General features: G+C 45.6%; 2 protein-coding genes across 2 annotated transcripts; one reads left to right on the top strand and one right to left on the bottom strand.

Annotated features, from left to right (window-relative positions):
* The first annotated feature begins 1,200 nt into the window (after positions 1-1,200).
* Positions 1,201-5,231, top strand: exosc8 (exosome component 8). Its single transcript, XM_080549673.1, has 10 exons — positions 1,201-1,234; positions 1,351-1,414; positions 2,523-2,596; positions 2,712-2,757; positions 2,860-2,965; positions 3,343-3,388; positions 3,487-3,583; positions 4,136-4,256; positions 4,473-4,579; positions 5,068-5,231. The coding sequence occupies exons 3-10, from the start codon at positions 2,579-2,581 to the stop codon at positions 5,184-5,186; spliced, it is 660 nt and encodes a 219-aa protein (XP_080405799.1). The 5' UTR covers positions 1,201-1,234; positions 1,351-1,414; positions 2,523-2,578; the 3' UTR covers positions 5,187-5,231.
* Positions 5,232-5,549: 318 nt separating this feature from the next.
* On the bottom strand, positions 5,550-24,379 carry supt20 (SPT20 homolog, SAGA complex component; the record flags this gene model as incomplete). Its single annotated transcript, XM_080549556.1, is given in 25 exon segments — positions 5,550-6,361; positions 7,588-7,676; positions 8,533-8,626; positions 8,749-8,859; positions 9,591-9,646; positions 10,047-10,174; positions 10,631-10,940; positions 12,201-12,356; positions 12,485-12,593; positions 13,139-13,265; positions 13,657-13,689; positions 14,079-14,248; positions 15,162-15,233; positions 15,758-15,814; positions 16,019-16,175; positions 16,874-17,013; positions 17,540-17,593; positions 17,691-17,807; positions 17,998-18,101; positions 18,234-18,360; positions 18,596-18,721; positions 18,974-19,009; positions 19,855-19,881; positions 19,883-19,910; positions 24,363-24,379. Coding segments are annotated over 25 exon segments (2,592 nt in total). The 3' UTR covers positions 5,550-6,214.
* Between the last annotated feature and the right edge of the window lie 1,755 nt (positions 24,380-26,134).

Raw genomic sequence — 26,134 nt, forward strand, 5'->3', positions numbered from 1 at the left:
GAAGTATCCCTGCAAGGAACCACATCATCAACTCGATGCAAGAGAGCTTCAAGTCCAAGCATGCCCTTACATCAGACACAGTGACCCCTACCGGCGGGGAGGAGAGTACGCGTACAGTACAGGCCAAAAGTTTGGACACACCTTCTCATTCAATGCGTTTCCTTTATTTTCATGACTATTTACATTCTAGATTCTCACTGAAGGCATCAACACTATGAATGAACACATGTGGAATGATGTACTTAACAAAAAAGTGTGAAAATAACTCTAAATATGTCTTATATTTTAGATTCCTCAAAGTAGCCACCCTTTGCTTTTTTGTTGTTAATAAAATAAAATAAAATTGTTGTTAATAAAATATATAATAATACTATAAAAATATATATATAACTATATTAATAGTTAATTAATAATAATATTATTAACACATATTATATTTAATATTATTATTACATATTTTATTAACAACAAAAAAGCAAAGGGTGGCTACTTTGAGGAATCTAAAATATAAGACATATTTAGAGTTATTTCACACTTTATTGTTAAATACATAATTCCACATGTGTTCATTCATAGTTTTGATGCCTTCAGTGAGAATCTACAATGTACCAAATAGTCATGAAAATAAAGGAAACGCATTGAATGAGAAGGTGTGTCCAAACTTTTGGCCTGTACTGTACATCAATCTCATATGGATAGGAGAAAAAGGTTGACTGTCTGCAGTGTTTTAGGACCATAATATATCTGCCTAATTTTCATATTTTAACTAAATGTTTCAACATAATAGAACGAGCTGTCTCTCGAAATGACCCGGCGGCTTCCGTTCTGACGTCGGAACGTCATTTGAACCCACGTGGTTAATCAAAACATCATGGCGGCTGGATTCAAGTAAGTGTGCATGCTTCAGTAATACAATAATCCAGAATAATAATGTGTTTGTCAAGGGCGCTTCACTTTGATCTAATATGATTTGCTATCTCTAGATAGAGATCAAGCAGAATTGGCGTTTCCCATTATGACATTATGGGTTATGCATGGCATGATGTAGTCCATTTAAACAAGCCACAGATTGCAGGAATTTAATTTCTGATATAATTATTATCATAAAATGCCACAATCAGGTCATCACATTCTAGTCGATTCATTTGAAATTAGTGAGCTTGTAGCCAAATAACCTTATTCCCTTTAAATCCACAGAACTGCCGAGCCCCTGGAATATCACAGGAGTTTCCTGGTTAGTAGTGAACTTGAACTCAGTTGAACACGTTTTTATTATGTTGAACTGAACACCTTCACAGCATGGATATGATATGAATTCTTGCATAATAAAAGCCTAATTGTTCTCTGTAGAAAGAAAACTGTCGCCCTGATGGAAGGGAACTGGGGGAATTCAGGACCACAACACTGAATATAGGTGAGCATAAGTATTTACAGTGTGTAAGCTATAATCAGAATCAGAACGCTTTATTGTCATTGCACAAACAGTACAACGAAATGTGTTATGCATCACCTACAAAACGATATCTGCATACACACACTACCACACCACAACATTCATGTACCACACACACCCAGAAGCTGTTCTGCGTCCTGGAGGCGCGGGCTTTGAAGGCCCTGTGTCGCCTACCAGATGGTAACAGAGAGAAGAGGGGATGAGAGATGATGAGAGGTGATGAGAGTTGTGGGTTTCATCCTCCAGGATGCTGCTCCCTCTGCGGAGGCAGCGCTGTCCTGAAGATGTCATCCAGTGTGGGCAGGGGAAGTCCAATCATTTTCTGAGGAGTGTTTCTCCACTCTCTGGAGGGGTTTCCTTTCAGCTGCTGTGCAGTTTGCATACCATGCTTAGATGAAGTAGGTTAAAATGCTCTCGATAGAGCAGTGAGAAAAGGCCTTGAGCAGCTCAGCAGACAAGTTGGTTTTCTTAAGCGTCCTTAAGAAATAGAGCCACTGTTGAGCTTTTTTTTTTTTATCAGTGCAGTGTTGTTGGCTGTCCATTTGAGGTCCTCAGTGATGTGGGTCCCCAAGAACCTAAAGCAGGGGACCCTCTCCACTTCCTCTCCTTTAACGGTTAGGGGAGAGAGATCCACCCTGTGTCTCCTGAAGTCAATGATCTCTTTAGTCTTTTTGATGTTTAGTGTAAGCTTATTGTGTGTGCACCATCTTATCAATGTATGGACTTCATCCCTGTAGGCTGTCTCATCATTGTTGGAAATCAAATCAAATCAAATCAAGTTTTATTTGTATTTCTCACAAGATGCGACTCAATGCGCTTTACATACTGACAGAGCCGCAAGCAGGCAAAAGTAAAAACCTGTACACTGTGTAGCCAGGAAAATTCCCTTGCAGCCCTCTACTCATAGAGCGACTACTACCAGTTTGCCTACCAGCACCCAGCGGCGGACCCCAAATCAGTCCCCCAATAACATCAGATATGAGTCAGGAATGCGTGTAGAATGCGTGTAAGTTCTTTGTCAATTCTTTCTGTCCCTTTGTTTATTTTCCGCCACCGTCTTTCTTTCTAGGTTCTATATCCACAGCAGACGGCTCAGCCTTGGTGAAGGTGGGGAACACCACTGTCATGTGTGGCATTAAAGCGGTAAACAAGACGAACACTCCACTCTCTCCTTCTTCAACAAACAAACCCCGCCAAAGCTGAGTCTTGATGACGATTACAGCAGTTGAACTGATTTCACATTTTTCTGTTTTTGAAGGAACTGGCCAACCCATCAGTGGAAGCGCCCAACAAAGGTTACATTGGTGAGTGTTTACTGTTTTAGAGTATGTGTTCAGTGGAAGATCAATGCCCCCAGATAAGTGTGACCTCTGTGTGACCCCCTGGTGTGTTTGTGTGTGTTTCAGTGCCCAACGTGGACCTTCCACCGCTGTGTTCCTCCAGGTTCCGCCCAGGGCCGCCAGGAGAGATGGCCCAGGCTGCCAGCCAGTTCATCGCTGATATCATCGAGAGGTGAGGCGGGCCTTTTATGTCTAGCTCTCACTTCAATTAGGTGCAATAGAACCGGCTGTGGCGCAGGAGGTAGAGCCGGCGTCTAATGATCACAAGGTCGGCAGATTGGTGGTTCGAACCCCGGCTGGCCACATGGTGTCCTTGGGCAAGACACTGAAGGTGTCCTTGGGCAAGACACTGAACCCCAAATTGCTCCCAATGAGCGGGCCGGCGCCTTGCATAGTAGCTTGCCGTCATGTGTGTGTGAATGGGTGAATGAGAGGACATTGTAAAGTGCTTTGGAATAAGGCGCTATATAAGTGTAGTCCATTTACCATTAATGACATTACCAGCTTCTTGACTTTACCGAAATCTATATATTTTCTTTTGCATTATAGCTCTTCTGTGATACAGAAAGAAGAACTGTGTATTCAAAAAGGAAAGGTAAAGTTATTTCTTGCGACACAATTATCTGACCTGCCGTACATCGATGTTGTCATTATGAGTTGGATTCTCATGAACAATATGATTCTGGTTCACAGCTATGCTGGGTTCTTTACTGTGACCTGATATGTCTCGACTACGACGGAAACCTGCTGGACGTCTGTGTCATTGCCCTGCTGGCTGCTCTGAAGAACGGTAAGTGCTGTCTCTGCTTTTCAGTGTGCTACCTGTTCCTCTCTCAGAGAATTATAAGGGAGAGTCTGTCTTAATGATAATGTACACAAAAGTAATAGAGTTCAGGATTGGGGAGAATTCCTTTTTACAGGGGTGCAAACTTCGTGTCACCTTTCTGCTATATTAGCCGCTTTTACCTCAGAATACACTGATTGGTCATCCATGTGAATCGTGTAGATTTGCAAACAAATATTTGTGTGTGTGTGTGGGGTTGGGGTGTGTCTAGGTCTCATCCAAGCCACATGAAGGCACATGAATGGGGCATTCATTTTCAATTACTTTTCAATACATTGAAGTATAGACAGTGTAGATGTACTGTATGTTCTTTACATTATTCTGTCAATTTAAAATGAAAAGCTTTGGAATTGAATTGGAGTTTCAAAACACTTCCTGAAAAAGAATTCGCCCCAACACTGAGAATATTCTGACCTTATTATTCGGTAAAAAATAATGTATTGCTGTTAGTTGACTAACATTATTGTATTATTATACGTATTGCTCCGTCTTACACAGCACAACTTCCAGAGGTCACCTTCAACAAAGAGACACACGCGCCCGTGGTGAACATGGAGAAGAGGAGTGGTCTAAACATTCACAAACATCCTGTGGGCGCCACTTTTGCAGTGTTTGACGAGTATGTTACTGTCATTCTCTCTCAGTGATATAATATATAGTATTTCTATATTATTGTATTTCACATCACATTCATTGATTTCACCGAGTGGCTTTTCACCCTTATAAAGGATAAGTAAAGCCTGCAATGACAACATATTCTGCTTTGAAGTTGGGTGGGTGGGTTGGTTTAGATTTTCCAAAACCACGCCTTCTAACCATGCTCTCTCGTTCGTAGCTCTATCATGATCGTGGACCCCACGGCTGAGGAGGAGGGCCTGTCCACAGCCAAAATCACCGTAGTAACAGATGAGGAGGGCCGCCTATGTTCCCTCCAGAAACCAGGTCAGAGAAGCACACCGTGTCCCAAATGACCCCCGACCTCTAGACTACCCTGGTCCCTTAGCTCCTACTCCTGTCTCAAATCAACCCCTTCCCAGATAGTCCCAACCACCTAGGCAAATCCACCCTTTAACTTAAACCAACCAGCCTCTAGTTAGCCCCTGCCGTAATATACTTTTTGATAGTCCTTTCGTTAGCCTCATAGCATAATTGCCTAATTGCATAATACGGTAGTCATATTTTGGACAAATTGAGATATCTGCCTAACTCTACTCTCCTAACACTGCTGATTCACTGTGAATTATTGCCTATGCCATCAGCCTATCAGAATGCTTGTTTACATTCCAAAACCCCCATCTGCCCAGACATCTCTTTGACATAGGCATTTTTGATACCACAAGTGAAGCATGACTTAGGCAATTATGCTACGAGGCTAACGTTATGTCTGTGTTCTGTGGTCAACTGTCGTTGCCGTCCCCCTCGTCTTCCAGGTGGAACCTCGTTATCGGGGGAGAAGCTGCAGGACTGCATCACCCGGGCCGCCACGAGACACCGGGAGGTCAGCAAGCTCATCGACAAGGTCATACAGAGCACCAAGACAGCAGAATGAAGACACACACGACACCGTTTTTTTTCTTTTTTTTCTCTAAAAGTTGTATTTTCCACTGTCAATATATATTTTCTTTTTTATCACAATAAAACCGCTGACAAAGACCATTTACAAAAAAATTCTGCCTCAGTGTCCAGAAATGTCTCCCACACACACCTGATTTCTCATAAGAATATACACTTGACCCCCCCCTCCCCCCCACTGGTACAAGGAAAATGTATTTTTAAAATGTGCTGTATAAATGTTGGGACAATGACTCCTCTATTGTGACTGTGTTGTCCCCAATCAGAGAATAGCCTTCCCCTGGACACTGATCTAAGGTCAGTGTTTTCAGTGTTCTCTCCTATTGGTTAAGGGGTTAGGATAAGCTGATCCTAGACCTGTGCCTACAGGCACCTTCTACCTGTAGCAACCAAAGCGGAAACAGGAGGATCAGGCACGTTCAGGAGGTATCCTCTGAGAGTGTGCGTTATCTGTCCACTGGCTCTGTTTGAGCCCAACAGGCCACCGTAAAAGGAGACAGGTGTCAGGAAGAGTAGGAACTGCATACCAGTAGGAAGCCCCGCCCCTACCTACCTACATCAAGAACCATCTTCATTTTCTAACTCATTTAAAAAATATGAGGTTCTTCTTTTACAATGTAGGTCGGATGTTCTAAAAAAATTCCTTTGTTCTACGGTGAACACCTTTTTGGCTCTTACCCACACCACCAACAAACAGCCGTTAACATACAATTCATTTCATCATCATTTCATCATCATCTCAGCTACAAAAAGGGACAAAGTCTTTTTTTTTTCGTCTGTAGTCTCCACAGTGAGTGTGTCACAGACAAAAAAGAGCACAGTATGGATCATTCATGTCTTCATGATGGGGGGGGGGGGGGTAGTTTGTTGGGTGTGTGTGTGAGGGGGAGAGGTGGGTAAGGGATTGGTTCTCTCCATGATAAGGGGCGGAGCAATAGTGCGCTCCTCTTCTGGGTGGTTGGCTGGCGGGTAGTTGTGTGTGTGTGTATGTATAAAGGGGGTTCGTCATGATTTGGGGAGTGGCTGGGGCGTGCTCCTCTTCCTCTTACTTCTTGGTTGGTTGGCGGTATGTTGCCGTGGCGACGCCCCCTGAGGGACCCCCGGCCCCATAGCCATTTGCTGCTGCTGCATTTGGTGCTGCAAGAATTGAAACTGTCAGAGAAAGAGAGAGAGAGAGAGAGAGATTAATACAATATCAGAGTGATACCAAATGGGTAACACTTTCAAACTGAACCTTCCATCATAACAGCGATAAATACCTGAATGTCTCTGCATTGTTACCACGGCTTTCTGGCCATGTAAGCCTTAAGCATGCCCCCCTTTTGACACCCAGTCAGCAGAGCTTTGTGACTGACTGAGGGTTCAGGACTGACAGTGTTACCCATTCTCTCAGATCAAGGCATTAGAGTGAGTGTACACACACACAGTCCGTGGGTGCTATGGGTTAGTAAAGCTGAGATGAAGCTTGGTGTGAGGTAAGGAGAGAGGGGAGGGGGGGGTTGAGGAAGAGAGAGACGGGGGGAGTGGTTAAAGGGTGCAGCAAGGGTGGAAGGGGGGGGTGCTTCAAGCAGCACCAGTGGCACAGGATGTCAACTGCTCTCTGGCAGCTGACCTGGAAGTAAAAGAGTCATCGTCAACTGTGACCCCGGCCACGACGACAACAACCACGCTGCATAGAAACCATGCTTTCTCTTCTGAAGCATTGGATATAGTCTAAAGTAGGTCAGCGACTTCAACACACATTGTGGCTTTTTCTGTTCAGTGCAAAGTTATTGTGTTTGAAAGGCAAGATTAGATAACGGATAGAAATACAAATAAATGCATCATCATGCTTTATGTAAAAAAAACTTCATTTTTTTTCTATCTGACAGATGTTTGTAAAAGCAGGTTATTTTGTTTTAAATGCTTTGTAAAAAATAGACATAAAAAAAATGAAAATTCAGAAACTGTTAGTTACATGTGTTGGAAGTGCCACAAACCCTAATTATAATAATTAATATAATAATAATGAGTGCTATGTCTGGGTCAAACAGATGAATGAAACAAACAAACAGAAGATGGAGTTGATGATGATGATGATGGGGGGGAGGTTGGGGGTCAATGTGAGCAAAGACTGGTCCTACAACAGAGGAAAAAAAACTCCTGAAGGGAAGGAGATAGTGATGGGAGCTGTTTGATGAAAACACCACTCTAGATATGCTGTGGCTCATATCTGAGGGGGTAGACTATCTGTAGCAATATGTGTATACTGCAGGCTAATTTATGCATTAATTGGATCTGTGGCAATTGCAGAATCTAGCCCAGGGGGAGATATAAAGAGAGGTACATATATACTGCAGGTATATGTGTATATATAGATGTTAAAGTTGCAGCATTACTTGTATATGTGGCTGGTGCTGCTGCTGAAGCCTTGGAGAGGGCATGGGGGGCCCAGACCCGTCCAGACCACAGCCCAACTGGGATAGCACTACGGGGGGAGGGAGAAGGAGAGGGGGAGGGAGGGAGTGGGGGGTGGGATAGGGAGACGGACAGAGGGAAGCAGCGAGGGGGTGGAGAGAGTTTGGGGGGAGTGGAGGAGTGGAGGAGGAGAGGAAAGAGGTAGAAGGAGGTTATAGGTAGACGGAGGAGAAGGAGAGGGGGAGGGAGTGGAGGGGGGGATAGGGAGGTGGACAGAGGGAAGCAGCGAGAGAGTTTGGGGGGAGTGGAGGAGCGGAGGAAAGAGGTAGAAGGAGGTTATAGGTAGACGGAGGAGAAGGCAGAAGAAAGAGACGCGAGAGCAAATAGGAGGGAGAGAAGTGGGCAAAGAGAGGGGGGGGGTGAGGGAGGAACGCGGAGAGGGATAGACAGCATAAAGCAGGTGCGGTAGGACGAGGGGACGGGTGAAAGAAGAGGAGGAGGAGGAGGAGAGTTGGGGGACGCAGGGAAATAAAAGAAGGGGTAGGGGGGAAACAACAGAAACAAAGAAAAGAGAGTATGTAGCAGAGGAAGTGGGGCGACGTGGAGTTTCAGCTGGAAGTGGGTTACTCTACAAACACTACAGTGTACTGGACTGACGCTTTACTGGAGGACGGAGATGGTATGTTTAGTAAGTGACACTATATGAGATCTAAAGAGAGTCGATACAATAGTAAATACATTAGTAAAAAAACTAACTGGGTTAGTATCAGTTAAGAGAAAGACATGGTGTCAACTCAATTGTGGGAGATGTTCAGATGTTACGTGAGTAATGAGGGTGCGTACGCATGGGTGTGTGTTTGTTTTTCGGAAAAAGAGACAGAGTGTGTGTGTGTGTGTGTGTGTATGTGTGTGTGTGTGTGTCCTACCTGCTGCCTGTGGAGACATGAACCCTCCTACTCCAGTCAGGTTGATGACAGCGGTCTGCTGAGCCCCCAGGCCCTGGTCTAACCCCTGGTCACCCTGGAGGAAAGGTCACCCACAGGGTCATTCACCACCACCGTCGGTCGTCATGGAAGAACGATGGAATGTGTGTGTGTGTGTGTGTGTGTGTGTGTGTGTGTGTGTGCGTGTGTGTGTCTCACCGTCTCCCCCTGCTGCTGAGGGCTAGAGGTGGCTGACTGACTCTGCTGAGGGGAGAACTGGGACAACTGCTGCTGCTGCAGAGAGTTAAAGATCAGAGGACCGGTAGGGATCTAGACAGGGGGGAGAGGGGGAGGGGGGAGGAGGAGGAGGAGGGAGGACAGATAGAGAGAGATGGAGGTGAGGGAGAGGAGGAGGAGGAGGGAGGACAGATAGAAAGAGACGGAGGTGAGGGAGAGGAGGAGGGAGGGAGGACAGATAGAGAGAGACAGAGGTGAGGGAGGGAGGACAGATAGAGAGAGACAGAGGTGAGGGAGAGGAGGAGGAGGAGGGAGGACAGATAGAGAGAGACGGAGGTGAGGGAGAGGAGGAGGGAGGGAGGGAGGGAGGACAGATAGAGAGAGACAGAGGTGAGGGAGGGAGGACAGATAAGAGAGAGATGGAGGTGAGGAAGAGGAGAGGTCAATGAAGGAACGAGGCGCAGAGAAACGTAGAAAGGGCAAGAGGAGGAGAGGAGGATGTTTACAGAACTATACCGACATGGGTTGACTGTCAGAAATGAACAACTCGAGCAATTGGACCAATTCGATATTTGGGAGAAACAACCTTGGAGCGCTCGAAAATAACCCTACAACATAGGAGTTAGTATAGGAGGTGGAACAGGACTGACGTTTCAACATTATTTAAATGTTCTTTCTGTTGTGTCTGTCTGACTTTCTGTCTGTAAATTCTGTAAAGCGTCCTTGGGTTTGTGAAAGGCGCTATATAAAACCAAGCCATTATTATAATTATAAATATTATTATTATTATTATCTTATGACAGAGGGACAGACAGATGTCTTACCTGTAGCAGGTTGAGCGGTCTCAGAGCTGCGCTGCTGTTGAGACCGAAGGGACTCCCTGTAATAACATATAAAACACACGCATGTCAATCACTACGCAATCATCAAATCAAATCAAGTTTTATTTGTGTAGCGCATTTCTCACAAGATGCGACTCAATGCGCTTTACATACTGACAGAGCCGCAAGCAGGCAAAAGTAAAAACCTGTACACTGTGTAGCCAGGGAAATTCCCTTGCAGCCCTCTACTCATAGAGCGACTACTACCAGTTTGCCTACCAGCACCCAGCGGCGGACCCCAAATCATGTGTACAATCATGTACTATTTCACCCAGGGGAGCCATGTAGTTGGGCAGGGTGTAACGTGGGACTGAAATCGACACATCTGGTGTGTGAGTAGTCAAGATAGTGATGCATCCGTCTGTAGGGTGGGCTGAACTGTGTGTGTGTGTGTGTTACCTGTCTGTGCTGTGGGCTGCATGGTGGGCAGGGCCCCTGACATCAGCCCCCCCGGGGGGAGGATCCCACTCAGGTTGAGGCCTGGACCCAGCATGGGGTTGGTCCCGCTCAGCAGGGTCTGGGGACTGCTGGGCACACGCACACACGCACAGGCACGCACACACACATACACGCACACACACACGCACAGGAACGCATACACAGGCACGTGCACACGCACACATACGCACACACGCACACGCACACACACACACACACACATACACACACACACACACACACACACACACACACACACACACACACATACACACACACACACACACACACACACACACACACAGGCGCACACACACAGGCGCGCACACATACACACACGCACATGCGCACACGGACACACACACACGCAGTCATGAGAAATGTCTGTGCATAAGTGAAACAGATGTGTTCAATCACATTCTCTAGAAAACAATGTAGAGAGAGAGAAAGAGAAAGAGAGAGAAAATATGGAGAGAACGACAAAGAAAAACCAAAAAGAGAGAGAATGTCTGGGATGTAAAAGAAGAGAGGTTGTGTTCTCTCACCAGACTGACCCCACCACGTTGATGAAGTTGAGGCCAGCGGGGTTGGCCATGACCTGAGAAGACCCCGTGGTGATGGAGGTGCCCATGGTGGGTAAGGGGATGGTCATGACGGGCAGAGTCTGACCCAGGACCAGCTGCTGCTGCTGGGCGAAGGGCGCCAGGAGGGTGGACTGGGACTGGGGCTGGAGCAAGGGAGGGTCCGGAGGGGTCACCGAGAGAGGGGCGCTGAGGGAGAGGGACTCGATGGGGTGCGGCGTGGAGCAGGGCGTGTTGGTAGGGGTAGGGGTGGACGGCTTGGGGGTCCCCGATCCTGATCCAAGAGAGAGAAGAAAGCAAATTAAAACGGGGAAGAAGAGGGCAGAAGGGGGCACAGTGTCCATAGCAGAGAATGGACAGGGGATTATACAGGTATGTGTAGCACATGTATAAAAGAAGAGATTTGGTGAGGCTGCATTCTCATTTTATACACCCAAATTGTGGAATGCACTGCCAGTTTACATTAGGGATGCAACCTCAGCAAATATTTTTTTTAAGTCAAGACTAAAAACCGATATTTTTAATATTGCCTTTAAATGACTAAATAATACAATTATGATTATATAATGATTAAAGCACTTTGAGCTGCAACGTTTAATATTATTATTATTATTATTATTATTATTATTATATGTCGTCTCTCAAGTGTAAACAAACTATATCTAGAGACGAATGTAAAGCTTGAAGCATAAAGGCACAACACATTTAACTGTTGAGGACCCAATGTGTTCATATTCCAATTCTATCTGTTTTAATTGTGCCTGAACTGAATCGATCCCAGTCTAACGAGGGCCAGTGTGTATGTACTCACTCTGAAGAGGCCAGTGTGTATGTATGTACTCACTCTGAAGAGGGCCAGTGTGTATGTATGTACTCACTCTGAAGAGGCCAGTGTGTATGTACTCACTCTGAAGAGGCCAGTGTGTATGTATGTACTCACTCTGAAGAGGGCCAGTGTGTATGTACTCACTCTGAAGAGGGCCAGTGTGTATGTACTCACTCTGAAGAGGCCAGTGTGTATGTATGTACTCACTCTGAAGAGGGCCAGTGTGTATGTACTCACTCTGAAGAGGGCCAGTGTGTATGTACTCACTCTGAAGAGGGCCAGTGTGTATGTACTCACTCTGAAGAGGGCCAGTGTGTGTGTGTACTCACTCTGAAGAGGGCCAGTGTGTATGTATGTACTCACTCTGAAGAGGGCCAGTGTGTATGTACTAACTCTGAAGAGGGCCAGTGTGTATGTACTCACTCTGAAGAGGGCCAGTGTGTATGTACTCACTCTGAAGAGGGCCAGTGTGTGTGTACTCACTCTGAAGAGGCCAGTGTGTATGGACTCACTCTGAAGAGGCCAGTGTGTATGGACTCACTCTGAAGAGGGCCAGTGTGTGTGTGTGTGTGTACTAACTCTGAAGAGGGCCAGTGTGTGTGTACTCACTCTGAAGAGGCCAGTGTGTATGGACTCACTCTGAAGAGGGCCAGTGTGTGTGTGTGTGTGTACTAACTCTGAAGAGGGCCAGTGTGTATGTGTACTCACTCTGAGTGGAGCCCATGGGGGAGAGGGCTGCGGGGGACAGCAGGCCCACCTGCCCCAGCTCCAGGGAGTGTTTCCGGGTCAGAGACAGGCCCTTGGTGGGCGGGGGCGTAGGACACTTTAGCAAGGCACTGGTGGCCTGGGAGCTGTAGAGGTTACCTGGAGGACACAGGAGAGGAGATGACAGGAGTTCGCCGGGGGGGAAGGGAACAGGATCTGGCTGTGGGAGGGGTTGTTTCAGGACTGTACCCCCCAGACCTCCATGCGGCTGAGAGAGAGGGTGTTACCTGAGGAGCTGGAGCCTGATCCAGAGGGCAGTTTGATGGGGGGAGGCCGGTGCTTCACCCCCTTCCCCAACACAGACGACGACTGGACCAGCGCAGAGAAACCGTCCACCTGAGGACGTCCACAAACAACAAGGTCGTGCATCAACAACATACAACGCTCTGATGCTACTGTATATAGGCCTGCAGCCATTGTTGATTGTTGTCTATATCATGCTTATTCTTATTGATTGTTGTTTATACCCTGCTTATTCTATGATTGATTTTGATTTTGTATTTCTACTGGAATGCCAATGCCCATTTGAACCTGTACCCAAGAATCTGACTCCTTGTATCCGTACATCGATGTAATAAAAGCAATTCTGATTCTGACACAGGGAAAAATAAAGTCTACAATGACTGATAATAGAGAAGAAAACCATCTTCAATGTTGGCAAATCTTTCATGGAAAAACTATTCTAATTGAAATTCTTACTGGAATCTATTGCGATACTCTGTGTAAGAGAATTGGTTGAAATCAGATAACGGGAGACATTGAGCGAAAGGCAATAATAAAAATAGAAAAAAATAGATGAATGTGAAACCCCTCTAGTCTGTATGCAGTCTGCTCTGAGCAGCCATGGTTTTAGATGGATCTCAGGGTGGGTTTGTACTCACCTCAGTCTCTCTGTTGGGGGAGAGCGGTCCCTGTTGGTGGCTCTGTCCCACGGTGCCTGAATTATGGGACATCTTCACCTGGCACTTCACATCCCTCTCATACACACCCTTATACTGGGTGAGAAACCTACAACACACAGCACACATACAACTTAACAAACATACACCACATCTCATTCAAGCCCTTATACTGCGTAATAAACTTGAAACACAGTACACGTCAGAATGGGCATCTCTATACTGTCCTTGAACGGTATACTGATGTGTTTGTCTTTTTTTCTTTTTTTTCTGAGTGGGGCAGTCCCACTCATATTTTTCATTTTATTGACAGATATAGTAGAGATTTAGACAGGAAGGATGGGTGAAAGAGAGAGGAGGGATGACATGCAGGACATGTCCCCGGCCGGAATCGAACCGGGGACCCTGCGGTTACGTGGTCAACGCTTAACCCGCTACGCCACCTAAGCGCCCCTTGTATGACTTACATGTGTTTAATACCGAATGTGGATTTGACTTACCGATCTGCGTCTATCTTTGATCCTATGAGGAAACTGGTGGCAAGAGAGGAGAAATGAAACAACGTCAACATTCAGTTGAAGTTTGAACAGTGTATAAGCGGTTGGCCTGTGCTGTCGTCCTTTGGACACACAGACACACCACACACACACAGACACACCACACACACAGACACAGACACAGACACACAGGCACAGACACACACACACACACCCACACCCACACCCAGACCCCCACACACACACACACACACACACACACCCACACACACACCCACACCCACACCCACACCCACACCCACACCCACACCCACACCCACACCCACACCCACACCCACACCCACACCCACACCCACACAAACACCCACACCCACACCCACACAAACACCCACACAAACACCCACACCCACACCCACTGCTCTTACGTCGGGTGTATGAGGTGTAGGTCTGTGCTCTCGTCCTCATTCTTGGGTTCTTTGGCGCAGTAGATCTTGCCGTACACCAGAGGGTCTCCCACAGACTGGAAGATGGACACCTTGGTCCTCTGGGCCTGACCTCCCACCTCACACTCAAACGTGTAGTCGTCGATCACCTCCTGCCGGGGGGGGGGGGGGTCAGCAAGGTGCAACGTTATAGAACGTAGACCACGAGATGTGAGTCACATGACCAATTTTACGACTTAAGACTCGCATGGGAAATGACCGTTAGATTCTGTTCTTCTGCCCTGAAGGTAGTTACGGAACAACAAGGGAAGGAAAATATAGCTATATCCAGTGTTGCCAGATTGGATTGTTTTCCAGCCTAACCGAAGTCTAAAAGCCGGCTAGTGTGATCATAAGTAGCTCAATTGGGCGGGAATACGCCCAATCTGGCAACACGGGCTATATCCTCTTAGGGTTTTAAAGCCCGCCGCTTGAGAATCTGCACTCCGAGGAAGAGTTTCAGCGAATGTTTATTCTCAGCCATCCGACGACCTCTAAACCATTAATTAACTTAATTGTACTCCATTGCTCTCAACACGCATTTAGTTGGCGAGGGAAACAACAACCACTCAATTCTAATTGGATTTAAGTCTTAATTGTAGCTGGACTATCAACAACTAGCGCTTCATAAAACATCTTCCGAATTAAACTCGAACACAAGCACCGCGAGGCTTAAATCGGACTTTCGGGCTGGTAACCATGGTAACCGTGGCCAGAGAGAGAGAGAGAAACTACTTAGCCGTAGATTTGCTACAAGTTAATGAACATAATTGCCTCTCCAGTGTGTGACCTTTGCTCTGACGGACACACAGGCACGTTTTTACACATGTTTTGGGAGTGTAAAAGTTTATGCTCTTAAATGATTTCTAGTTACCATACCCTGAAAAACGCATAATGTTAGCAGGGCTGACCGCAGCCAAGAAGATGTTGGCTCTCCGCTGGCAGCCTCCTCATACACTTACAAAGACACAATGGTTAAGCACATTTCTAGATGTAACTATGATAGAGGGTATATCAGGGTCTTACCTCTGCAGGCCAGACGGTAGGCTGGGAGTCCTCCAGCTTCACTGACTTCTCGACCACAGCATACTTCTCCACCTGGGACACAAACAAGATGGATGATGCATCTATGATGAAGAAGCATTTCAGGGCATCTAAGGAGAAGGCTTGCTTTGAATCAGTGTTCATTTGGGCAGGCTTTTTAGTCACTTAGTCTTCCATTCACCTCCATTTTTCTTAGTTCCAGTCCAGTTCCAGTTGATGAAAACTGAAAACATTCCAGTGCAGTCTCAGTCCACAAAAAAACCCAAAACATTTTAGTCTAGCCGTAGTCAGCGACGAAAACTCGACTAAAATGTTTTGGGAGTTTTTGTGGACTGAGACTGCACTGGAATGTTTTCAGTTTTCATCAACTGGAACTGGACTGGAACTAAGAAAAATGGAGGTGACTTGGTGTGACTAGAACTGGTGTGTATCTTCATCTAAACACCAAAGACCCAAGTGACTAAAAAGCCTGCCAAAATTAACACTGCTTTGAATTCATATTTGAACAAGGGTGTGTGTGTGTGTGTGTGTGTGTGTGTGTGTGTGTGTATATTTGACAGAGGTACGAAGTCACTTACATCAATCTCCTTCGGGACACTGAGCTGGCAGGTGCTCTGTCTCCACATGTCTACACACTGCATTAGAGGGAGGGAGCCCATAATGATGGAGGGAGGGAGAAAGGAGGAAGAAAAGAGAGGGAAAAGTGTGAAGGAGGGGACACATCAGAAATGGGAAGAGAGAACCATCGCAATGTTACGTTATCCATTTCTCCTGCGGCGTGCGTACAGCCGTGTGTCGATCTGCTTGTGGTAAGTTGAACAGAGGTTACTGAAACTCACGTTTCCGGCCTTGGAGATCTTGAGGTCTATCGAGGGGGCGGGCTTCCTCTCTTTCCTCCTCTGTAGGTAGTCGTAGAGACGCAGCTGAGGGGGCGTGGGCAGGTGGGCCAACTCCTGCTGTCTGTTCAACGCCGCCCGAGAGTGTCTCTTAAAACACCTGAGAGACACAGACAGGTTAGCTTAGCTTAGCTAAATGGTAAATGCTAAATGGACTGCACTTATATAGCGCCTTATTCCGAAGCGCTTTACAACGGCCTCTCGTTCACCCGTTCACACACACATTCACACACCAATGGCGAGGTAGGCAAGCTACCATGCAAGGCGCCGGCCCCGCTCACTGGGAGCAATTTGGGGTTCAGTGTCTTGCCCAAGGACACTTCGACATGTGGCCAGTCGGGGCTCGAACCGCCGACCTGCGATCATTAGACAGCGGTTCTACCTCCGGCGCCACAGCCGCCCCATAATTAATAATAATAATAATAATAATTAATAATTAGCTTAGCAAGTATGTGTATGAACAGAGATATCTTTAGCCTCATAGCATAATTTCCTAAGTCATGCTTCACTTGTGGTCAGCCGAGCCATGTTTGTATGTAGTGTCAAAAATACCTATGTCAAAGAGATGACTTGGGCAGATAGTGATTTTGGAATGTAAACAAGCATTCTGATAGGCTGATGTGCATAGGCAATAATGCACAGTGAATCAGCAGTGTTAGGAGAGTAGTAGTTAGGCAGTTATCTCAATTTGGCCAAAATATGACTTAGGCAATTATGCTAACGAAGAAATTATGCTAGCAATTATGCTAACTTTGATACCAAGTGAATTCAGCGTATTCAGTGTATATGTAAGTGTACCGTTTCATGGAGCGCGTGTTCATCTTCTGTTTGTTGTAGAGCAGGCGGTTGGCCGTGCAGGTGACGGAGAGGGAAGGGTCCAGGCACAGAGGCTCGGCCGTGGCCAAGATCAGCTGACTCTCCAACTGGAGCTTGTCATCCTACAGGAGGAGGAGAAGATTCCTTAGATATCACCATGGAAACCTGCGGTCCTCTGACATGGGCCTGCTGTCCGCACCAACCTACGGACCTTTGGGGACAGAGACTTCAGCGTGGCCGCACCTACCCTCTGGAACTCTCTTCCCATAGTGATCCGCAACACCCCCTCACCCTGGACTCCTTCAAATCAGCCCTCAAAACCCATCTGTTCACCAAGGCCTTCGGCCCCTAGTCACTGTTTCTGTTTTGTTTTGTTTGTTTTCTGTTTTGTCTGTCTGACCATTTCCTGCAGAATTGTAAAGCGTCCTTGGGTTTTATGAATTTATTATTATCATTATTATTATTATTATAAGCCTATCATACAAATAAAGGCCCACTGAAAGAGACACAAAATATTTTAGGGAGAAAAGGAGGACAGGGTAGAAATATATGAGGATGGGAGAGGGGACAGAGGGAGGGTGGAGAGGAGAGGGGGAGACAACACATCTAACATTCTGTTTCCAAGGAGGTCATCATCGACTGTCTCACCTGTGTCCATTTGTGGTGGTCACTGGTCATGGCATGGACATCACAGATCAGGGTCTGGAGAGGACAGATGACATGAGTCGTTACTAAACAGAATCCTAACCCTGAACGATGAACAAACAGCATTAACCAGCACGCTTATCCAAAACCTCACCTGCATGGTGGGCCGAAGCAGGATGTGTCGACTCTGGTACGTGGGCATCTTGGTGTTGCCAGACTGTCTGTAGTCCCTGACCTCGGCTATCACGCAGCCGCAGTGGAAAATGTTCACCTGGGGGGCGAGACAGACAGGGTGATAATGTGTGTGTTACAGGAGGAGGACAGAAGAAAAAATAAACATGGACTTTAGTTCTGGTCAACAAGAAAACACGAAAACACGCAACTTTAGTAGCCTAGTATGAATGTGTGAGTGAGTGCGAATGTGAGTGTGAGTGTGTGTGTGTGTGTACGCTCACACCCACCTGTGACTTCTCTAACAGATCCACCAGGATAGGTGGGAGCTCCTCCGCATCCAGGTACTCCAGCAACTCCCCTTCCTCGTACGGCAGACGGATAGTCTCAGAGTCTACAGGTGGACGCAGGGAAAAACAAACAATTCAGGGCACAGACTTCCTACAAATGAAAAGCACATTTCGTGGTACGTGAAATGGCTACAGTAAACAAATATATTTTTGGAAAATTGACTGGCGTCTCTCACCAGATCCATTCTTCCCCCTGAGCATCAGCGAGTAGCCCTCGTTTCCGGGGTACAGGTTGACCACCAGGCACGAGACAGACTCCTGAGAAACTAGCTTCTCTAGTAGGTTCACATTTCTCCTCAGCTTCTGCACGGAAACAACAGATCCATCGGACGTTCGTATATCAATTTCGTACGGCCCTATTCCAACGGCCCTCTAAGATATCAGACTTCAGATCATTTTCATCGCCGAGTGTCATTATGTCTCTTTAGTGTATTCTTAGTTGACTAGTAGTGAACTACCACAAAATCACCTTTAGGTTTGAGAGCATGTTATCGAATAGTGACATCCGAGTTCATTCAGGTGCGAGTGACTCGGTTACCTTTAAATCGGGCTCCTTCTCACACTCCTCGATGTACAGCTCGTACAGTTTCTGGTATAAACTCTTTCTTCCGCCGGACGAGGCTCTCTTCTTGGCTGGCCGTTGACGAGCACTTTCAACAATGTACTGAGTGGTGAGAGATACATCTCGTTAGAGAAAGGGGACCGGCATGCACAGAAAGAAACACAAAAACACACACACACACACAGACAGACACAGACACAGACACAGACACAGACACAGACACAGACACAGACACAGAGACAGGCACAGAGACAGGCACAGGCACACACACACACACACACACACACAGACACACACAGACACACACGCTTCCCTTGTATCTCTAGGGACAATTGAACCACTTGCTTATCTTACCTCAGCCCGATCCAATGCATATTCCAAAACTTGTTGCTGCAAGATGAAAATGTGACATTTGTACCATTATTGTCTTCATTACACACTTCACATTATTGTTTATCATTGGTAAATGACTGCAACTGGCCTGTAGCAGATCACTATAATATCTAAAAAGGGAGTCAGTCAACACCCCAATCCCGGTATAAGAAGGGTCACTTGACCACTGTCTTAAACTGAACCCGAGCACATAGGGAGGGAGGGGAGGGAGGGAGGGGAGGGGAGGGAGGGAGGGAGGGGAGGGGAGGGAGGGAGGGAGGGGAGGGAGGGAAGGAGGGAGAGAGGGAGAGAGGGAGGGAGGGAGAGAGGGAGGGAGGGAGAGAGGGAGGGAGGGAGGGAAGGAGGGAGAGAGGGAGGGAGGGGAGGGGGGGAGGGAGGGGAGGGAGGGAGGGAAGGAGGGAGGGAGGGAAGGAGGGAGGGGAGGGAGGGAAGGAGGGAGAGAGGGAGAGAGGGAGGGAGGGAGAGAGGGAGGGAGGGAGAGAGGGAGGGAGGGAGGGAAGGAGGGAGAGAGGGAGGGAGGGGAGGGAGGGAGGGAGGGGAGGGAGGGAGGGAGAGAGGGAGGGAGGGAAGGAGGGAGAGAGGGAGGGAGGGAAGGAGGGAGGGAGAGAGGGAGGGAGGGGAGGGAGAGAGGGAGGGAGGGGAGGGGGGGAGGGAGGGGAGGGAGGGAGGGAAGGAGGGAGGGAGGGAAGGAGGGAGGGAGGGAAGGAGGGAGGGAGGGAAGGAGGGAGGGAGGGAGGGAGGGAGGGAAGGAGGGAGGGAGGGAGGGAGGGAGGGAGGGAAGGAGGGAGGGAGGGAAGGAGGGAAGTAGAGAGAAAGAGAGAGGGAGAGGGAGGGATGCTTACCATTGTGGTCCGCCACCAGTTGCAGGGGTGAGTGACAGGAGACTGTCCTTGCTGTCCTTACCCACACACCGTCACCTCCATAGAGAAACCATCAAACCCTGCACAACAACAACATGTCACATGATCAACCCCAGCCTGTGTCCAGACTGATCAAAACAACAACAGATCAAGATCACCTTAAAGATCAACATCACCTTAAATCATCACCTTAAACCTACCTTAGATCTTTAAGATCACCTTAAACTCAGATCACCTAAAAGATCCTTTAAGATCAACCCAGCCTGTCCACACTGATCAAAACAACAACCGATCCAGATCACTGTTAGTTACACCTCCTACACAGATTAGGCGGTTGGTTTGCTTGCAAGGGCTGTTCAGGACAGGTTAAGGCTAGGCTTGTTAGCTTCTAGCTAGTAAGATCATAGCTCAATCATGTGGATGTTAAACAAATGCCAACAAGTGATCAACAATGCATACAGCCCAACATCGTGGTGTTTTGACAGTGACCCAGGCAAGCGATTGGCTACCAGACACCCAGACAGACAGACAGACACAGCAACAAGCTCGCTAGCCTGGCGAAGCTAATGGCTTAGCTTGTCTTCTTGGCCAAACTGCAAAAGTTACCAAGCCATACCAGATCGGCTAGGACAGAAAGGCATAGAGCATGACACTCTTAAAGGATAGGGTGGACTTGCCTTTCTGATTGCATAGTGGTCGACCGTCACTCCAATGCAACAAGAGAGACAGTATATTATTTCAGTGTCTTCATTGAGAAAAAAACTCTAAGCAAGCAGCCATTTTCTTCCAGTGTGACAACAAAACGCTCAACTTCCGGTACGGGTCGTGGCTGGAACCAAAATTAAACGGAATATGGATGAAGGGATGATCTTCACTGTGACATTATATTAATGATGTTATAATTAATATAATATATAATCTAATTATGTTATTAATTAATTATATGAATTACTATTATTATATACATTACATATGAATGATTATTAATGATGTTGAGCGATGATAGAAGATCATTTTTTAAATCTTTGCATAAAAAAACATGTCATTTGTGAAAATGATTGAATTGACTTGATTTCATGGACAACATCTAGAATCTCCACTGATATTGAAATATCGGGCTATTAACTCATCAAGAATGTGCATTGTGCATGTGCATTAACTGTAGACTAAAATCACCAACAACAAATAAATCCCATTACTGTTTCTAATAGTCTACCTGTGAGGTACAAAGGTGCAGAACTGTGTGTTCAGGCCTAAGGGGCACTTTCATTCATATATATTTTTTTTTTTTTACCTTTATGTATACAGGTAAAAACACATTGAGCCCCAAGGGCTCATTTTCAAGTGTGACCTGTTCACAGGCATACAACAACAACATCCACCACAAACAAATACAATACAAAACCTGACCTACATAGTCTAAAACTAAACTAAAACTACACAGTCTAAAACTAAAACTAGTCTAAAACAGTCTAAGATAGTCTAAAACAAAACTAAAACTACAAAACCTAAAACTAGACAGCTAAAGAGCTAGGGACAGGGAGGGGTCAGCAATGGGCAAAAGGGAGGGTCAACTCAATTGCAAGAAAAAAATCATAGACTCGCACTGTATGTCTCTCAGCAAGAGCTTGAAACTGGAGAGAGGGTTCAGATGAGACAGTTTCAGACTCTGCTGTAAAGAATTCCAAGAGGAAGGGGCTGCAAATGAGAACGCCCTCTTGCCTTTCATGGTCCGGACCAAGGGGATGGAGTATGTGATGATGTCCTGTGTGCATGTTTTAGGCCTGCAGGTTTAGGCCATATTCCTATATGATTCTGCAAACATTTATCTCATTCACACATTAAAACTAATTGTCTTGAACAGTGCTGATACATTAGGTGCTGGGTAAGGCTATAGCTTACCAGCTAGGCCGATAGATGGAGTTGGTCCAGGCAGATGATCAGTTCTGTCCGGGGGAAAACAGGATACAACTGTATCTTCCAAGTATGCAACACCTAAAAAGTATGTTTGGATTGGTTGCATTTATGAATCAAAGTGAGAGAGATAAACAAACAAACACAGCACTTTCTCTGCTGACCAATGACAAACAAATGATTGGGCCTCATCTGAATGGTAGACACACACATCCACTTGTTTGAACTAGGGGGCAGTATAGGATCAATTACTTTAGGCTGAACGATATGTAGGTCATATAATCAGCTCATAAGCTTCCAAACATTTTAGAAAATAAAGTTAGTGTGTAGGGAGATTCAGCTTTTAAGTCAAACAATTAAAGAGGTAGGTATAATCAATTCGTTAATTAAGGTAAGCTTGTAGCTTACGTCACTAAGCTTATAGGTAAACAAAATCAAATGCAAAAAGGACACACAATCACAGACTGACGCATCAAAGTTTCAGAAAGACAGAATATACTTTCCAGGAGTATGTACGACCTCTATAGAGCTTGTATTTTATAGCTTGTAGCTTACGTCAATAAGCTTATAGGTAAACCAAATCAAATGCAGAAAGGACACACAAACGCAGACTGATGCATGAAAGTTTCAGACACTGACATAATATGCCTTCCAGGAGTATGTTGACCTCTACTTCAGGGTCATACACACAAGTCATAAATGTTATCTGCAGGGTTAAGGTCAACGGAAGACCACCCATGGCCTTAGTGTAGCCTAAGGTGCCGCTGGGTTAGACGCAGTTCAAGAGGATTTACTATCTCCCATGCCCCATATGTACGGTGGGAACACGGCAACAACCTTTGACAACCTACTTTGACAACCTACTGATCTATCTCAGTAGTGCCTCAGGCTACATTATCCTAATCCATAAATAAAGAATAATAAAATAAACCAATCTAACCTCTGCCTGGCTATGACTACTGTTAGATGTTGTTTTAGGTAAGGTTTGCTACATGGAGAACGTCCTCAGGATTGCCCAATCAGTCTACCAGGATCCCCCTATTTATATCAATGCCAGGATTCTACAGTGTTATCATTAAGTCACACTAAAGCACTGGGGCTATATGCATCTAGATTTGATGAGATTGTTATATTTTTGTTGCACAGGACATACCAGCATGGCTCTGTTGATGGCTAACGAATAATGGTCATTTGAGCTTCAATCGTTTGGGAAAGTGCGTTGAAAAGATAAGCTTGTCTTGAGGATCACCCCTTTTCTCATCATATTACTGTTAGTTGTGAACAGGGCTCTGTCAACAGTGGGGTTTCACTGCTCTGCTGTCCTGATGACAGAGTGACAGCTTTTTAAGTGATGTTAAGACAGGGGCAATCCCACCTGGCTGCACCACATACACTCTCTCTCTCTCTCTCTCTCTCTCTCTCTCTCTCTCTCTCTCTCACACACACACACACACACACACACAAACACACAAGCACACACACACACACACACAAACACACACACACACACACACGCTTGTGTGCACGCTAAATATGTGCCTTGACTTGCACAGGATCAATCACTCTGCAAACAATTGTTAAGCGCACGCAAGAGGGTATTGCCTGTGAACCCAAAGGTGTTTTGGCTTTAGTTTAGAGTTTTGTGCATCTGTTCAATAAAAAAAGGTCCACAATACGAGTAGTTCCCTCATCCAATCAATGCTCTGGCCCTTCTCTATCACACTAATTGGAACTACAATAAGGGTAATGCTGATCCCATTGCTCCCATTGGATTTAATTAGTCTTACCATGAGTAACGTAACTCTATCTAGAATGAGCTAAACGCCATTAGAGTCAAGCCATGTGCTGTGGTGATTGGCCTGGCTGTGTGCGTGTGTGTGTGTACATCTGTGTATGTGTGGTTGTGTTCTTATAGAGACTACCACACATTTGCATAAGTATAATCTCTGTGAGGAATCATTCTCTTATCTAGGCAACTGCGAGGGTCCTAGGAATTGGTGTTGCATTGGAAAATGTCCTCCTGATGACTTGGAGAGAGAGACCTTGGTTCGATTATTTTGTTTTTAGCAGAGACTGTGTCTGGTTAAAACCTGGAGAGAGTGAGCATGTAATACACAACAGCTGGGGATCTGTACGAGGCATGGGTAGCGGGGTGAGCTGTATTTTGAAAAAAGACAGAACCGTTTAAAAACATTAAAAGTTATGAAAATATTCTTGACAAGCGTGGTATCTGCATTCGGGAAAAGTACATGATGCTCTTCTGGACTCTTGGCCTTGCAACTGAGTCAATGGAGTCAATTAGCTTGCTTTGTATTCTGTTTAAACTCTTTTACACATGAATGTGAAATCTACAGAGCTGAACACATTTGATTAAATCAGTGTTGAGTTTGAAAATGACATCGAGATTGAGATTCGGTATTGTCCCATATGATGAAAATGACAATGATTATGGTGATGATGGTGATGATGATCAAGATGATGATGATTATGATGACAACGATGAAGACAAAGATGATGATTGTGATCATGAGCAATGGGCGATAGGATACTGTGTACGTCTCCCCAATCTGTATTACCAGTCCTTGTGTTCCATGCTGTTTAACCTGATGTCCTTCAGGGGGCAACGTTAGGTTAGCTGAAAGAGACGAGGCTGGTGTAGGGTGAGTTTGCTCTCAGGCACTGATCTATGGTCAGTTCTGTGAATAATCCCCTAGTGGTTATAAGATTAGGGTAGGCTTTGGGTAGGTTACAATTAGTTTAGCTCTAGAGGGCAAAGGGCAACTAGAGCTCTAGAGGGCAAAGGGCAACATTAACATTAGAAGCACCGTTTGTGGGACTCTAATGAACTGAAAATGTGCCAAAAAGGAAGATGGTGTGGAGTATAGACATAAACCGACCTCAGGGGTAACGACATAAAACCAATTGTATTTCAAACAATTGTAAATGTGTCCTTAACAGCTCATAAACACAATGGTATTTAGACATAAACTATGTTACCAAATCACTCAAGTCAGAAGTCAGATTACTGATAAATTAGATGTCTGTGTCATTTCCAATTCAACCCATAGGCCTACATACAACTATACATATATTCCATAGTTCATGAAAGTAGGTGCAGTATTGCGTAACTCTTTTCTCCAGATTTCTGGATATGATTCCTGGCATTCCCATCCCAGTCAGCTAAATCCACGTCTTAACAATAAACAGGCAGTGACAGAAAACCCGCCCATGACTTAAAAATTATCATCTGTGCATTTTTGCACACAGATTTCTTTCATGCTTGTTCACACCCACTAATTTTATTAACACATTTTCCCAAAAACGTTCTCACTTTTCACTTCTATTTAACAGACCAGAACAAACGGTTTAATCAGCAGCAGAGCCAGATCTACATGCTCTTGGGTGTCCTCTCTTGCTTTCATGGTGAACCTGCTGCAAGCTGAGTAGGACTCATTAGGAAAGGGCCAACTAAGCTCCTGGCTCAATTAATACACTCTCAATCAATTATTCATACTGGACCTATTTAGAAACATGACCTCATGGAAGCTGGCCGGTTACAAACCTGGAGACCGAAGTAAACATTGTTTTGATTGCAATGTGACCAACTCTAAGCCTATGCATGCATGTTCAGGGAGCACTCGATATGTACTCAGCATGAGGCGTTTCTGTGTGTGTGTGTGTGTGTGTGTGTGTGTGTGTGTGTGTGTGTGTGTGTGTGTGTGTGTGTGTGTGTGTGCGTGTGTGTGATGTGTGTAGGGTCTTTGTGTGTGTGGTTTCAGTGAGCTCTGTGCATGTGTGTGTGCATGAAAGTTGAGGATTCAAATATTCCAAGTGTACGATCACAGGGTTGACTCAGGGTTTCTAGTATACATTTCGTTCGGTGTTCCAACTTGTCCGTTGCTCTTGTAAAACAAATACAGGAAGCAATCCTGGAGGCCAGTCAGGCTGATGGACATGGAGTGATGTCACAGGGCTCTGTAAAATGGCTGCAACTGGAAACCGCGCAGTGGGGCAGGAACCAGGGGATAATAGCTGAACAAGAGACTCACTGTTATTCTTAATGCCAAATGGACGCTTCATTGGCCCATACTCTAAACAACTGCATGTACATCTGATTTGACAGTTTTTCTTGATTGCTTGAACACATTTCTTGAAACAATTGAATTCAGCTTTTTCTTTTTTTGTTTTATATTAGTACAGGGCCTGTTACAGAGAATATGATTACTATAAATCAAAATCAAATTAATCTAATCTAAATATTCAAAATCAAGTAGGTAATTACAATAATAAAAATTATTAAGTTCGTAGAACAAAAAAAACATTTACAGTGATCTATTCTCTCTTGCTA

This window comes from Nansenia antarctica (assembly GCF_963989245.1).
Source record: "Nansenia antarctica genome assembly, chromosome: 20".
NCBI lineage: Eukaryota > Metazoa > Chordata > Actinopteri > Argentiniformes > Microstomatidae > Nansenia > Nansenia antarctica.

Coding starts and splice junctions, on each gene's coding strand:
- exosc8 (XM_080549673.1), top strand. Junction 3,389..3,486: donor TGTGTATTCAAAAAGGAAAG/GTAAAGTTATTT, acceptor TCTGGTTCACAG/CTATGCTGGGTTCTTTACTG. Junction 3,584..4,135: donor GCTGGCTGCTCTGAAGAACG/GTAAGTGCTGTC, acceptor CGTCTTACACAG/CACAACTTCCAGAGGTCACC.